This window comes from Xenopus tropicalis, chromosome 7, assembly GCF_000004195.4.
Source record: "Xenopus tropicalis strain Nigerian chromosome 7, UCB_Xtro_10.0, whole genome shotgun sequence".
Lineage (NCBI taxonomy): Eukaryota > Metazoa > Chordata > Amphibia > Anura > Pipidae > Xenopus > Xenopus tropicalis.
In genome coordinates this window covers 60,229,134-60,245,756 of record NC_030683.2, presented here as the reverse complement: position 1 = coordinate 60,245,756, position 16,623 = coordinate 60,229,134, and the positions used below count along the sequence as shown (strand labels likewise).

The window sequence follows — 16,623 nt, the reverse complement described above, 5'->3', positions numbered from 1 at the left end:
CCGGGGTGGTTTATAGCATACACCAATGACCATTTTCTTTGTGACCTTCAGCCCTACTGAAATTTCTACCCAAAGAGATTCGACGTTTTCATTGGTAATGTCTTTATTTCATGCCTTTAAATCTGACTTTACGTAAAGACAAACCCCTCCACCCTTTTTAATCTCTCTGTCCCTCCTAAAAAGTGTATAACCATTTAAATTCACAGCCCAGTCGCATTCATCATCCCACCAGGTCTCAGTGATACCTATTAAATCATAATTTTCAATACATGCAATAGCTTGCAGCTCCCCTAATTTACCCGACAAGCTACGTGCATTAGCCAGCATGCAGCAGAGATTACTACTTCTCCCTCTGATGTTTACATCAGCTAATGGAGAGTTAGAGCTAAGGCAAATATGAGACTGTTTTCCTTGTAACGGAAGCTCCTTATCTGATAAACTATATGCCCCCCTCACTCCTCCCCCACAACCCTTTGCTAGTCCTCCTGCCCCGTCTACACTAATATTCCCATAGAACTCTAGCTCACCCACCCCCCCCTTGTCTAGTTTAAACACTCCTCCAACCTCTTAACCATTCTCTCCCCTAGCACAGCAGACCCCCTTCCATTGAGGTGCAATCCGTCACTGCTGTATAGATTGTACCCCAAGGAAAAGTCAGCCCAGTGCTCTAGGAACCCAAACCCTTCCTTCCTACACCAAGAGTTTAGCCACGCATTTAGCTCCCTAAGCTCCCGCTGTCTCCCTAAACTTGCACGTGGCACCGGCAAAATTTCAGAAAAAATGACATTGGAGGACCTTTGCTTAATCTTAGAGTCTAGATCCCTGAACTCACTCTTTAAGGTCCCCCACCTACCGTTCATTTTGTCGTTAGTACCGATATGTACCAAGACAGCCGGGTCATGCCCAGCCCCTCCCAATAATGTGTCAACCCGATCAACCACATGCCGAACCCTGGCACCAGGAAGACAGCAAACTGTCCGGTTGAAGCGATCCGCTTGACAGATTACCCTGTCCACTTTCCAAATGATCGAATCCCCTATAACTATATATCTGTTTAGGCCTAGCTCTGCTCTCCTCCCCACCACTACTAGAGAAACTGGTCTCCCGGCTGTTAGAGAGATCAGCCTCATCAAGAACCGCCAGTCCAGAGTTCACACTCCCATCTTCTTCACACAATCTGGCAAATCTGTTGGGATGCGCAAACCCTGGAGCAGCCTCCCTTTTCCTTTTACCCACACTAGATTTTCTAACTGTCACCCAGCTTACTGCCCTATCATCCTTTTGCTGCTCCCCTACCCCCATACTATCTGACCCCGCTAGTTCTTGTTCAGTTAGCAAGAGACTTCTTTCAAGATTGTTAATCGAACGCAGTGTTGCAACGTGTTCCTCTAGTGCTCTAACGCGAGCCTCTAAAGTGGGGAAAACAATAGTTTAAAAAATAAAATAGCCCCTTCTGGCGCTGCACCGCCTGCACTGGGAGGAAGCTTCTGGTGTGGGGGCATCCATGTTATTTAGGTCTTAGAAGTTAGCCAAAAAGGCTATAGTGTTTGAGCCCCTTGGTTTCTGCTGGAGACACTACAAAGATCGTCCACCAAGGTTGACAAAAAACTAAACTCTCTCTTTCCTATGTGTGGTCCATGCCAAACTGTCAAAGCTTGTGCAGGTGCCAGTTTTACCCCTTATAAAAAAAAAAAAATAAGGCTGTGCACAAATCATGTCATAGCATTTGATTCTCCATACCAGTGCTGTCCAACTGGTGGCCCCCCACCTGTCTGGCTGCTTTGATGGCTTACCTTTGTGTAAGAATTTAAAGGGTATCAGTACTAAGATTAACTGGCCCCCTGCATGGTTTTCACCTTAGATTCAGGCAGTAATGCCCCTGTATTGTTTAAAAATGTAATCCCCGTGTTGTTCACACCTCTAAATCTTTCTGCATTGTTCACACCTCAGGCTGTTATCACCCACATTGTTCACCTCAGACTGCCTGGACTATGCTGCCTGTGTGTATGGCATACACAGGCAACATAGGGTAAGCAGAGTATGGCACACACAGGCAGCATAGGGCAGTGAGGGTATGGCGCACACACAGGCAGCTAAGGGCTGGCAGAGTATGGCACACACAGGCAGCCTTGGGCAGGCAGAGTATGGCACACACAGGCAGGGTAGGACAGGCAGAGTATGGCACACACAAGCAGCATAGGGCAGGGAGGGTATTGCATACACAGGCAGGGTAGGGCAGGCAGAGTACTGCCTGTGTGTGCCCTACTCTGCCTGCACTGTGCTGCCTGTGGGAGGTGAACCTGGCAGGGGTTTGTTCTGGGAGTTTGTTAGCAGTTGGAAATAGCCATTAAATGGTCCGTAAGATGTGTATAATTATGTGCTGGGGGTTGCTGTGCTATCCACAGTAGAGGAGGAGGCATATGGATTTAAGGGTGTCTCTTAATATGACATAATATAATTCTTTCACATATAAATGATGGTTGATATCCCTGCAAGCATTTGGGTTTTTGCTGCACTACCACCATTGTGATAAAATGGGTGTGGTTTAAAAAGCGGGAGTGGTCAAAACTGGCTTCCATTAGCGGCTCTTGGTACAGCAGAAGTTGGACAGAACTGCTCTATATGGTCTTCAGAATTTGCCTTATTACTGGGTCTTATTCACAGTTAACCCCTTATTTGTGTCCCAAATGGCAGGAAAAGCTGTGAAACCTCTGCTTTTTACATTCTCTGGAGCATATGGCTGATGGAGAACTGGTAGAAATGTATCTAAATGCAGAACAAAAACTTATCAAGTTGATGTTGTAGATGACTACTTGGCAGAGATTAAGACGCTTCAATAAAATGTACTTTGTCATTGGGAAATAAAAATAAAATCACGTAATAAAGTCATGAAATCAGTAATAAAATCATGATTTGTGGTTCATTAGAACCTAGAACAAAACCCCTGCAAAATATAAAAGGATGTTAATTGATAGTGAAAAGATATGTGCAGATACTATTATAAAAACATGGAAATATGACAACCTTATTTTATTTATTTACATCCTAAACAAGAATGCAGGGGCTATAGTAATATGGCCTTGTCTCTCTGATCTTGTACTGGTTGTGATTACAAAGTCATCAGTTAATTTTTTTACCATTAAACAAGACGGTAAAAATGCAGGAAAAAACCTTTTAAGCACTAATTTGATCAATTAATTCACTATTTTCTTCTTTTCTGGCTTCTTGTGTCCTTTCTCATTCTTCCATCTACAACCTTGAAATGGCCCTTAATTCCAGCTGGCCGGCGAACCTTACGTCCAACTCCCTTCTTGGCCACAAGATAAGTAACTTGAGGCTTCTCTTTGCCCAGGCCACATTTTCTATATATACTGCAAACAAAGCAAAACAAAACAAACCAAAAGTTATTTTTAAATCCATCACCCTCAAAACAACCCAATGTACTGTGTATGGTGACCTAAAGTCTACTTTTTCATAGACTATTTATGAATACATGTCTGCAGATAGCAATTTAGTTTGAAAAAGGCACATCTATTAAGTTAATTGTGTTTAACCATTTGTGTCTATATAAAACTTCAGAGGGGGAAAAATTCCCAAAAAAAGACAATTGGCCAAGTCCCTGGATTTAATGCTATTTTCAATAATCCTGTATTTTACCACTTACTAAAAAGCCAGCCAGCCCAATCTTGAAGATATCTAATGTACAGTACAGGTGTGGGACCTGTAATCCAGAATGCTTGGGACCTGTTTTATTACTACAGACAAAAGGAATTAATTTTTAAAAATGTGAATTATTTGATTAAAATGGGAGATGACGTTTCTGTCATTTGGAACTTTCTGGATAATGGGTTTTCAGATAAGGGGTCCGATACCTGTACAAGATTATCTATCTATTACCATGTAGCTGCTCTTGTGCACAGAAATATAACATACAAAGAATAAATCAGTGTCAGCCAAGGGTGTTGTATTTAAAAAACAAACAAACAAACAAAAAAAAAAAACCTGTATACAGGTATGGGATCAGTTATCTGAAAAATGCAGAAAGTTCTGAATTAAGGAAAGGCCATCTTTCATAGACTCCATTATAAGCAAATATTTTCTAAAATTTTTAAAACCGATTTCCTTTTTCCTTTTTCCATGTAATAACAAAACAGTACCTTGTATTTAATCCCAACTAAGGTATACTTAATCCTTATTGGAGGCAAAACAATTCTATTGTGTTCACTGAATGTTTAAATGTTTTTTAGTAGACTTATGTTATGTAGATCTAAATTACAGAAAGATCCCTTATCCGGAAAATCCCAGGTCCTGAGCATTCTGGATTGGAACAGGTCTCATACCTGTAATATCACAATCTTGCTACATATAAATATGATAAAATGCCGTTTTTTTGAAACACAAGACCCATGGTGCTGGTTGTGATATTTTCTTTATATGTCTGAGAGAATAGCGCCTTCTGTGTTACCACAGCTTTTGAAAATTAAAAAGAAAAGCACCAGCATACCCATGTAATGGTGGCATGCATAGGTCTTCCTTTCAGTGTTCCAATCACTCATTTTTGTATTTAATATTGTCAAGCATAGTAATGGGGTTCTTAAGCAATTAGAATACCTAGTGTAAATGAAATATAGGAAATATAGGAAAACCTTTATTATTGAAAAATGACTACCTGCAAAAAGCACATTTTAACAAAGGTAAAACACCACAGTGGACAGATACTTTCTAAGAACGCTAATGAGGAAATCTAATATATCAATTGTGAGGGGGCCGTGTCCAAAAACAAGAAATATTATTACAAGCATAATGAGATTGGGACAATTTAGCAAGTACACATATGCCATGATTTATACTACAATTTAGTGCCTGTCCAAATTCCAAGGGATGGCTTGAAAGAGAGTTACTTACTTAACCTTTTCCCTGCCAATGACATACCTCCTACGTGCTGGCATAAAAAGACGTTAGGCACCAAGCACGTAGGAGCTACGTTTTCTTTATCTTGCAGTCGTTCTCTGCACTTGGCGCTAAATCTGAGTGCAGAGAATGAGCGCAAGGTAAAAAATCCCATAGACAATGAGCACAGGGGGGTAACTAGTGGGGGGGCGCGATCGCCCAGGGGCCCCCATAGGAAAAGCCAGACACGTAGATTCTACGTGTATGGCCTATCCTGCTCTCCCCCTCCCTTCCTCCACCGCCCACTCACTGATCCGACTGCAGCTGCTGTCCCTGCGTCTCTCCTATGATCTCCATCTTACACACACAATCACACACTTATTACACTAATACACACTTGTACTTACATGCACACATACATTTTGGGGGGGGGGTTTCACACATTTACAGCACTCACACTTACTTGCACACAAAACAAATTTTGCCTAGTGTACATGCACACTTAGGCAATTTTGTAATTTTTTTTTTTATCGCATTGGTTTTTTTCTTGCCTGAAAAAATTGTTTTATTGCCATTGCGGATAGCGAATTCGCTAAACCCCTGCGCAATACCTTACATTTACTGTGATTGTGGTGCATTTTTAGTCATTATATTGCAAATTTAGCCATTTTATTGCATTTTCAGTTATGCATAGTTGTTGGTCGCTTGACTTTGTAGAACTAATTTGCCCAAGCCAAAATACTCAAACTGTGACTGCAGATATCAGTAGGGAAAAAACATTGATTTTAGTTTTTTTTTTTTTTGGCTTTTAGCAATTTTATTGCATTTCACATTGTTCTGTTACTTGTCTTTGCACATGGACATTTTGTCTGCTGTATTTCAATTTGGCTTCCTCTGTGGACCACATCTATGCATAGAATCTAAGCGTATAGGGGATCAAACTCTTCAGTGGACCCCTGGCATTCATATTTAGAGTGTTTTATGTTGCTACAATACAAATTGTGGGGGTACATAATGAGGTAAAATACAAGCTTTGTAAAGATTTTCAGAAATGTTATAAAAACCATTCTGTTTAGCATAGCATTGTAGTTTGGTAGTTTGCAGTAGAAAGATGTATTTACCTATTTTTGTTTTGTCAGAATGTGTACTTTCGGAAAATGTATGGTTTTCTAGGGTCTCCGCACTGTTAGGGGGTCTTATGGCACATAATACACATACCGGGTGCAAAAATTGCACTAGCCTGAGTATCATATGTGAAAATTCATATGCACTATTTTTATATGGGTGCCCGTGTATGCCACATAGTTTGGTAAATCTATGCATGTGGGGCATCAAACTGTTCAGTAGACCTCTGGTGATCCTATTTGGGGTGATTTGCCTTTGTATGCAAAAAATAGTGTGAGGTAAATGCGGCAAATTGCTAAATTTTTAGGCGATTTTCTGAAATTTCATACAAACCACTAACTTTAGGAAAGCTTTGCAGATTAGTATTTTGGTGTAGAAAGGACTCTTTACCCATGTTGGATTTGTCAGAATGTGTAAAAATATATGGTTTTCAGTTTCTATCCCACATAAAACTGCCATGTGTTTATGAATTAGGTCAAGGTAAGCCATGAAATTAGTGTGCACAAGGTATATTTTGGGGTCTTTAAGTGCCATGTGCTTTGATAAACCTATGGACAGTGTGCATCAAACTGTTCAGTAGACCTCTGGGGTTCATATTTAGGGTGATTTATTTTGATACCTAATGACCTATAGAAAATAAGATGCTGCATATTGGAAGTTTTGAGGTGATTTTTGGAAATGTCATAAAAATCGGCAAACTTAGGAAACCTTTGCGACTTGGTACTTTGGAGTAGAAAGACATGGGTACCCATTTTAGATATGGAGGAATATGTACTTTCCAAAAATATATGACTTTCTGGGGTGAGTGTACTTTTGACTAGCTTTATCCCAAACAAAATGATGTAAATGTGTTGATTTTGCGGAAATGACAGAAATGGCAGATCATATGGGGTATGTTCACATTGGGGCCCCTACATGCTACATACTTAGGTAAACCTATAAAAAATATGGAGTGGAATATGTATGTAATTCCAATTCTGTAACAAGATATAGGCTTCCAAATGTCTAAAAAATATTTTCCATAATATAAACACATATACCAGAAACAAAAATTATTTTATGCATGAAACTACAACTGATTTCCGAAATTACATTCCATATTTTGAAAGCTTAGGTTGTCCTGAAAAAAACAATATATAGTTTTCCTGGGTAAACTAAAAGTCCCCCCGAGGAAAGGCCCATAAAGTGAAACAGTGCAAAATGTTCAAAAACAGTCTGGCGGTAGAAGTTCCGCTTTGTCCAAAACGGCTGGCAGTGAAAGAGTGAAAACATATCTGAGCCAACATTTTACTTACCGTATATACTCGAGTATAAGCCGAGTTTTTCAGCACAAAAAATGTGCTGAAAAACTCAGCCTCGGCTTATACTCGAGTATGTGAGCAGAAGAGAGTACATATTCCTCTAGCAACGCTGCTGACGTTCGATGCGCGCGCTCCCTCCCCGCTCCCCCGGCTCCTTTGCCTGCCAGGGCCCCCGCTTCGCAGCCTAGCCTCCCACAGGGATCACCCGGACTGGCCTGCCCTCCTTCCCCAGCCGTGTCCTACTCCGGCCGGTGAGCCCCGGGCTTTCTTGAGGCTCTTCTCCCAGTGAGGGCTTGTCGGGCCACGGGTGACGCACGCTGGATCTCATGCGCATAACGTTGCATCCGGCCCGGCACCCTCCTCAAGCTTCGACTGAGCAGAGGGGCCGAGGCCGCCGTAGATGAGAGAACCGAGGAGGAGGAGGTACCGCTACAAGATGGTGGCGGGGGAGTAAGGCAGCCTGGAAATAATATTCTATAGTGAGGGGTGGGGGGGAGTGTGTGCTCTCTGGCCTGTTATATACATAGGGGAAGCACTGCAGCACTAATCCTGCCCTAAAGCCTGGCTTACATAGGGCTACTGTATTGTATATACATAGGGAACGGCTTGCCTACCTCTCAGTAATGCAGGGCTATAGTAAAGCTGGGCTATAGTAATGCAGGGCTGTAGTAAAGCTGGGCTATAGTAATGCAGGGCTATAGTAATGCAGGGCTATAGTAATGCAGGGCTATAGTAAAGATGGGCTATAGTAATACAGGGCATAGTAATGCTGGGCTATGGTAAAGCTGGACTATGGTAAAGCTGGGCTGTAGTAATGCAGGGCCGTAGTAATGCAGGGCCGTAGTAAAGCAGGGCCGTAGTAAAGCTGGGCTGTAGTAAAGCTGGGCTGTAGTAATTTGGCCTCCCCTCTATGAGGCAGTGCAGTGTAGTAAGATATTTATTTGCAAATGACATAATGAAAAAAGACATACCTTTCCCACCCTAGGCTTATACTCGAGTCAATAAGTTTTTCCAGTTTTCTTAGGTATAATTAGGTACCTCGGCTTATATTCGGATCGGCTTATACTCAGAATTTACATTCAGCATACACAGCAGAATAAAACTGGGACGTTTTATTCTACTGTGCAAGCTTGTATGCCCAGACAAGTAGAAGGCAAGTAAATGCCAGTACAGTTTTTCCAGGGGCTGATGCAAGTTCCTCTCAAGACAAGCACTGGCACAGGGACAAAAACTTGACGATTTCTCTCACTAACATTTTGGCACCACCAGTGTAATAAGCTTACCTTCTCCTAAAAACAGAGGAAGGTAAATGGTTCCAACCCAAAAAATTCACCACTGTATGGTATTTTATGTGTGTAAGTGATAAGGACCTTAAAATGTAGGCCCCACTGGGACAGGGACTAATATGAATGATAATCTTTGTAAAGTGCTGCGGAATGCCTGCAATATATAAAATAATAAAGTAGTCTATGGCAATTAACTGTAAAGTATTATTAAATGTTAATAAAACATGATGCAATATAGAATTTAAAATGTGCCTCACCTACGCAGCTGTGCAGCTTTCTCTCTCTCCGATATGTCACTGGTGTTAACCACTGCTTCAGCCTTTTTTTTTATCTGTTCCATCTTCTTAAGAGTCTGGAAATAGAAATAACAAGGCAGAATTATTATTCAAGTGGACAGAAAAGTCAAGTAAGTGTTGTATCTCTCCTATCACAGACCAAGAAACTTAGCCCATCAACACAAATTCCTATGTAAATCATGGCACTAATTAGACACCTAGAAAGACAAGCAAAACAAAATAACTTGTCAGTAACAGACAAGCCTAATGATTTTAAACAGAACAGCCTTAGTGTAAATGTAATCTCAGGGCAAGGGCACACTTTGCTTATCAAATACTTTTCTATATGTCCAGTATTTAGTCAGTCAGACAGACAGAAGCAGATCTGATGTATTCAGCTTTCTGTAGCTGCACTGATAGGCACAGCTTTGGCCTTAGTGCAGCTACACAGAGCAAATATTAGGCCATGGCTGTCCAATGCCACCATATGAAAAACAAAAACCAAATTGGTATCATGGGAGAGCAAGCCAAGGAGGATTGGTGTTTGACTGGCTGTCAGGATCCATGGGGAATTGAACTTTGGACTATGTGCTGAACTGGGACTATGTGCTGAACTGGGACTATGTGCTGAACTGGGACTATGTGCTGAACTGGGACTATGTGCTGAACTGGGACTATGTGCTGAACTGGGACTGCTTTAACCCACTTAGGTGTCCTGATGTGCATCCAGCAACTCTACCGGGTTTCCCTTTTGTCTCCACCCATCTTGTTAACCACAAGTGTTGTTGGTTAAGCAATTAAGGGACTTTATAAGCCAGTTCCTTACAATGGACAGTTGCTCAATCATCTTTGTTCCTGAGCCTGTTATCCATGATTCCTGCATTCCCTGCCTGGTTCGATGATCCTGTTCTCCTGTCCCCACCTGGTACCATCTTCTGTGTATTCCCTGGTTTGACATTCGGCCTGTATACTAGATCTTGTTTACCTGCTGCCTGCCACTGACTTTGGCCTACCTTACGGACCTTGCCAGTCTTCTGCCAGCCCTGACCATCTTGCCTGTTACCGGACTCTTTGCCTCATCACAGGCCTGTATATTGACTCTTATTTTTGTTATGCTTTTGTTCTGTTTGGTTTGCATTAAATCTGTTTGCTTCACCCCACTTGGCCTTCACTCACTATCCAGCCAGAATGAAATATTCTTATTAAATATTTTTATTTATAGTTTGAATGTGCTGACAACAAAGTCACACAAAAATTATCAATGGAAATCAAATTTATCAACCCATGGAAGTCTGGATTTGGAGTCACACTCAAAATTAAAGTAAAAAAACACTACAGGCTGATCCAACTTTGATGTAATGTCCTTAAAACAAGTCAAAATGAGGCTCAGTAGTGCGTGTTGCCTCCGCATGCCTGTATGACCTCCCTTCAATGCCTGGACGTTCTCCTGATGAGGTGGCAGATGGTCTCCTGAGGGATCTCCTCCCAGACCTGGACTAAAGCATCCACCAACTCCTGGAAAGTCTATGGTGCAACGTGGCGTTGGTGGATGGAGCGAGACATGATGTCCCAGATGTGCTCAATTGGATTCAGGTCTGGGGAACGGGCGGGCCAGTCCATACCATCAATGCCTACGTCTTGCAGGAACTGCTGACACACTCCAGCCATATGAGGTCTAGCTTTGTCTTGCATTAGGAGGAACACAGGGCCAACCGCACCAGCATATGGTCTCACAAGGGGTCTGAGGATCTCATCTCGGTACCTAATGGCAGTCAGGCTACCTCTGGCGAACACATGGAGAGCTGTGCGGCCCCCACAAAGAAATGCCACCCTACACCATTACTGACCCACTGCCAAACCAGTCATGCTGCTGCCTCCAGCAGACTGTCACGTCGGTCACGTGCTCAGTGTGAACCTGCTTTCATCTGTGAAGAACACACAGTGCCAGTGGTGAATTTGCCAATCTTGGTGTTCTCTGGCAAATGCCAAACGTCCTGCACGGTGTTGGGCTGTAAGCACAACCCCCACCTGTGGACGTCAGGTCCTCATATCACCCTCATGGAGTCTGTTTCTGACCGTTTGAACAGACACATGCACATTTGTGGCCCACTGGAGGTCATTTTGCAGGGCTCTGGCAGTGCTCCTCCTGTTCCTCCTTGCACAAATGCAGAGGTAGTGGTCCTGCTGCTGGGTTGTTGCCCTCCTACGGCCTAATCTACAGCTCACATTGATGTGCCATCCTGGATGAGCTGCACAACCTGAGCCATTTGTGTGGGTGCATGCCCAGGCGTTGTAGGGAGGTCATACAGGCATGTGGCCACACAGACTACTGAGCCTCATTTTGACTTGTTTTAAGGACATTACATCAGCCTGTAGTGTTTTTTTTCCACTTTAATTTTGAGTATGATAATTTTTGTCTGATTTTGTCAGCACATTCAACTATGTAAAGAACAAAATATTTAATAAGAATATTTCATTTTCATTCATTCAGATCTAGGATGTGACCTATAAACTGTACCACTCAATTAAAAAACAAACTGAAATCTTTTAGGTTGAGGGAAGAAAACCAAAAAAACTAAAATAATGTGGTTGCATAATTGTGCACACCCTCTTCTAACTGGGAATGTAGCTGTGTTCAGAATTAAAGGACCAGTAACACAATTTTTTTACATTAGACCTATGCCTTCTACACACTTTTATTAGCATATTTAAAATACATAAATGTTAATAGCATAAGTAGATTTTAAATAAGGACCATTACCAGGTATTCTCAGGGCTCAGGCTGCAGCACTTCGTTTGTCACACTTCCGGGCAGCTTCCCCCCCTACCCCCTCCCTCTCCCCGTACAATGTCAGCAGTTCGCTCCGCTCACACAGAAAAACAAACAGAGCAGGAGATAAGAGGGCCTCCATCTCCCAACCCTCTCCCTAACCAGTACAAAAAAAAAAAATCTATAAATAACTTTTAAAGCAGTCTCCTCACGCTGGAAAATGCAGGAAACTAACTTCCGGTTTTAACAGGAAGTCGCCACATCGCCTTTTTCAGCTGTGCCCTATACATCCAAGGTAATGATTTTTATTCAATAACCACTTATCATATTTAAATTTCAGTCTGTTATATATATATTAGCTAAAGTGTATAAAATGTATATTTGAAATGTAAAAAAATTGTGTTACTGGTCCTTTAAGCAATCGCATTCAAAATCAATTAGAGTCAGCATGCACCTGCCATCATTTAAAGTGCCTCTGATTAACCCCAAATAAAGTTCAGCTGCTCTAGTTGGTCTTTCCTGACATTTATTTAGTCGTGTCCTACAGCAAAACCATGGTCCACAGAGAGCTTCCAAAGCATCAGAGGGATCTCACTGTGAAAAGATATCAGTCAGGAGAAGGGTACAAAAGAATTTCCAAGGCATTAGATATACCATGGAACACAGTGAAGACAGTCATCATCAAGTGGAGAAAATATGGCACAACAGTGACATTACCAAGAACTGGATGTCCCTCCAAAATTAATAAAAAGATGAGAAGAAAACTGGTCAGGGAGGCTACCAAGAGGCCTACAGCAATATTAAAGGAGCTGCAGGACTATCTGGCAAGTACTGGCTGTGTGGTACATGTGACAACAATCTCTTGTATTCTTCATATGTCTGGGCTATGGGTTAGAGGGGCAAGATGAAAGCCTTTTCTTACGAAGAAAAACATCCAAGCCAGGCTACATTTTGCAAAATTCCATCTGAAGTCTCCCAAAAGCATGTGGGAAAAGGTGTTATGATCTGATGAAACCAAGGTTGAACTTTTTGGCCAAAATTCCAAAAATATGTTTGGCGCAAAAACAAGAACAAGAACACCATTACCCACAGTGAAGCATGGTGGTGGCAGCATCATGCTTTGGGGGCTGTTTTTCTTCAGCTTGAACTGGGGCCTTAGTTAAGATAGAGGGAATTATGAACAGTTCCAAATACCAGTCAATATTGGAACAAAACCTTCAGGCTTCTGCTATAAAGCTGAACATGAGGAGGAACTTCATCTTTCAGCATGACAATGACCCAAAGCATACATCCAAATCAACAAAGGAATGGCTTCACTGGAAGAAGATTCAAGTTTTGGAATGGCCCAGCCAGAGCCCAGACCTGAATCCAATTGAAAATCTGTGGGGTGATCTGAAGAGGGCTGTGCACTGGAGATGCCCTCGCAATCTGACAGATTTGGAGTGTTTCTGCAAAGAAAAGTGGGCAAATCTTGCAAAGTCAAAATGTGCCATGCTGATAGACTCATACCCAAAAAGACTGAGTGCTGTAATAAAATCAAAAGGTGCTTCAACAAAGTATTAGTTTAAGGGTGTGTGTTATGCCTCCAGCATTGTTTTATTGTTTCATTGCACCACCTTGCGGTTTCTTGAGGTATATGTTGCGATTTTGTCCTTTTCAGCCTACCGTACTTTACCATGTGACCATGGGTAATACAGGAAAAGGTTCAGTATAGCTGCCATCTTAGCAGCATTAACAGTGCAATAGCAATCCTGCATAATCCTACCCCAATCCAGCCCTGTGGAAGCATCGTTGGTAGGTATCATCCATCCCTAGCCCCTAGGTTAATAATACAAGCATATATCTTCCATGTTTATACCTTAAATCTGGTTTATAACTGTTTATGTGCGGTCACTTCAGGGCACATCTGTTCTTGCCCAGGCATCTAGGCCTTACCCCCCACTCAGATGCCTCTCATCTCTTATGTGTTTGTAGATATATAAACCATAATGTTTTGTTTACTGTATTTGTTTACTGTATAGTAAATGCTGCATATTTCTCTTTCCCCAGTTTATTAATAAACTGAAGCCTACCAAACTGTCTCAGTGAGTTGATGAAGGGAGGAGTTTACCTGTATGTCGAACTACAAACTGCCCCAGGGTAATACGTAGGTAGGACAGAACAGTGTGCACACTTATGCAAACACATTATTTTAGTTTTTTTGGGTTTCTTCCCTCCACCTAAGATTTCAGTTTGTTTTTCAATTGAGTGGTACAGTTTATAGGTCACATTAAAGGTGGAAAAAGTTCTGAAATTATTTATCTTTGTCTCATTTTTGTACAGCACATGAACCTGACATTTTACCAGGGGTGTGTAGACTTTTTTTTATCCACTGTATATATATACAGCAAGAAGAGGATCGGACTCACAGGGATGAAGAAAAAACGGTGTTTATTCTGACTGACGTTTTGCCTAATACACTAGCCTTTTTCAAACTCACATCTGTGTCCACTCCTCAGTGAGCAAGAGATATTTTTACAGCCCCAAAACCTGGTTCTGGTGCTTGTAAAAGTCTCCCCCTCCCCACACATCCTATTTACTTTGATCCCTGATTGTTTAATTGATTAATTAGTCAATCAGGTTCTGGCTTTTCAACTGCATATAAATTCAGATGCAGCCTTGGGGATGGCACTAGTGTCAGGGGCAGGCACTGGTGCCAACATTTCCCAAGTGCTAGGAAGAAGGAAATGGCAGTTAAACAAGGCAGTTGGACAAGGCTTTGACAAGGCTCCAAACTATCTCCAATCAACACTGAACAACGTGGAATCGCAAGAAAACAACTTTGCTTATTCATGGTAGTTTGTTATTTCCTACCCCAAAATGTTTTATCCTGCTTTCCTCCTCTTTGCACTTTCATGTTTCCTAAAACATCTCCAGCCACATCCTCCATCCAGTCAGAAAGATATAACAATCACTGCCTTTCTACTCTCCTCTCCTTCCCTCTCAGCACATGAAGTTTTTAAATTGCTCTGCTCCATAACCCCAGTTAACTCTTTCTCCTCACATAAAACAAGAACATACAAATCCCGCTCTCACCTTGCATTCCTCTCCTTCCTGTTACTTGCTGCTGGTGACAATTCCCCCAACCCCGGCCCTTACCCCATCCCTGTTCTGTTAGGGACACATTCACCAAACCCACCCTGTACCCCTTTAAAGTACAGAACCCTTACCCCTATACCCAAAGCTTCTATTCAAATTTCCTGTGCCCTCTGGAATTCCCGCTCCGTCTGCAACAAACTCACCTCCATCTATGACCTTTTCATCGCTAAATCACTTAACTTGTTTGCAATAACTGAGACCTGGCTTTCCCCTACTGACACTGCCTCACCTGCTGCTCTGTCCTTCAGGGGGGGTAAACCTTACTCATACTCCCAGACCTGGAAACAGGGCAGGGGGTGGGGTAGGACTCCTTCTCTCCCCCCGCTATTCATTTAAAGTCCTTCCACCTCCTCCTTCTCTTTCATTTTCCTCATTTGAGGTTCACTCTATTAGGCTCTTCTCCCCTGTTTCGCTTCGCATTGCGGTCATATACCAACCTCCTGGACCGACCTTACAATTCTTTGACAACTTTTCTGCCTGGCTTCCTTACTTCCTTTCCTCTGGCTCCCCATCCATTGTACTAGGTGACTTTAACATACCTGTTAACAATCCTAATGCTCCTGCTGCCTCTAAACTCCTTTCACTGACATCCTCCTTTGGGCTATCTCTGTGCTCTGACTCCCCCACTCACTCTAATGGAAACTCCCTGGATCTTATATTTACAAAATGTTGTTCAACTTAACTAACTCCCCTTTCCCCCTCTCTGATCACAATCTGCTCACATTTCAACTCTCTCTAACTCCCTCTACACCCTCTGCTGTCCCCCAAACATACACATACCGAGACCTGCAATCCCTAAACACGTCACATCTCTCTTCTTCCTTTGACTCTCTTCATTCTAACATCCTAACTGTCTCTTGTCCTAATCAAGCTACCTCTGTCTACTACAGCACACTCACCACTGCCCTCAATGAGCTTGCTCCTGCCAAGACTAAACGCATGAGGCCCAAACCACTCCAACCCTGGCACACTGCTCATACCAAATCCCTCCAAAAACAGTCACGTGCACTTGAACACCGCTGGCGCAAATCAAGGTCAGAGTCAGATTTCTGCAGCTACAAATCTGCTCTGCTCTCCTACAACACCACCCTCTGCCAAGCTAAACAAACCTACTTCACTGCACTTATTAACTCCCTCTCTAAAAAACCTGCACAACTCTTCTCTACCTTTAACTCTCTGCTGTCCCCTCCTCCCCCCCCCTCCGTGTGCTTCAGTCACTGCTCAAGCTATTGCCGAGCACTTTAAAAATAAAATTGACACCATCCGAAGTGACATTGCACAACTTAATCCCCATAACCATTCCCCTCCCTCCCTACATGCTACCCAGTCTCTTCTTGGCTCCTTCTCCCCAGTGACTGAAGAGGAAGTCTCAAAACTGTTGTCTTCCTCTCACCTTACTACCTGCCCGCTTGATCCCATTCCTACCAAACTTCTATGCAATGCCAACCCCTGTCTTATCAAATCCTTAACTCATCTGTTCAATCTCTCGCTCTCTACAGGAATCTTTCCCTCCCAACTGAAACATGCACTGGTAACCCCTATTCTGAAAAAACCCTCCCTTGATCCCTCCAATCCTACTAACCTCTGACCTATCTCTCTGCTCCCATTCATATCCAAACTGCTTGAGCGCCTAGTATACAACCGACTGATGCTATTCCTCTCAGACAATAACCTCCTGGATCCCCTACAATCTGGTTTTAGACAACAACACTCCACCGAAACTGCTCTAACCCGACTAACAAATGACCTCCTATCGGCTAAAGCCAAAAAACACTACTCACTACTAATACTTCTAGATCTCTCTGCTGCTTTTGACACTGTGGATCACCCTCTTCTCC

General features: G+C 42.5%; 1 protein-coding gene across 2 annotated transcripts in view; it reads right to left on the bottom strand.

Moving 5' to 3' along the window:
• Nucleotides 1-3,005: 3,005 nt before the first annotated feature.
• Nucleotides 3,006-16,623, bottom strand: part of ftsj3 (FtsJ RNA methyltransferase homolog 3) — a 174,627-nt gene continuing 161,009 nt past the window's right edge. For both annotated transcript variants that reach the window (XM_012967001.3, XM_012967002.3), the window contains exons 21-22: nucleotides 8,860-8,954; nucleotides 3,006-3,371 (exon numbers count right to left, since the gene is read on the bottom strand). In XM_012967001.3, the coding sequence (XP_012822455.1) occupies nucleotides 3,203-3,371; nucleotides 8,860-8,954 (264 nt within the window). In that variant the 3' untranslated portion in view covers nucleotides 3,006-3,202. The remainder of the gene's footprint in view (nucleotides 3,372-8,859; nucleotides 8,955-16,623) is intronic.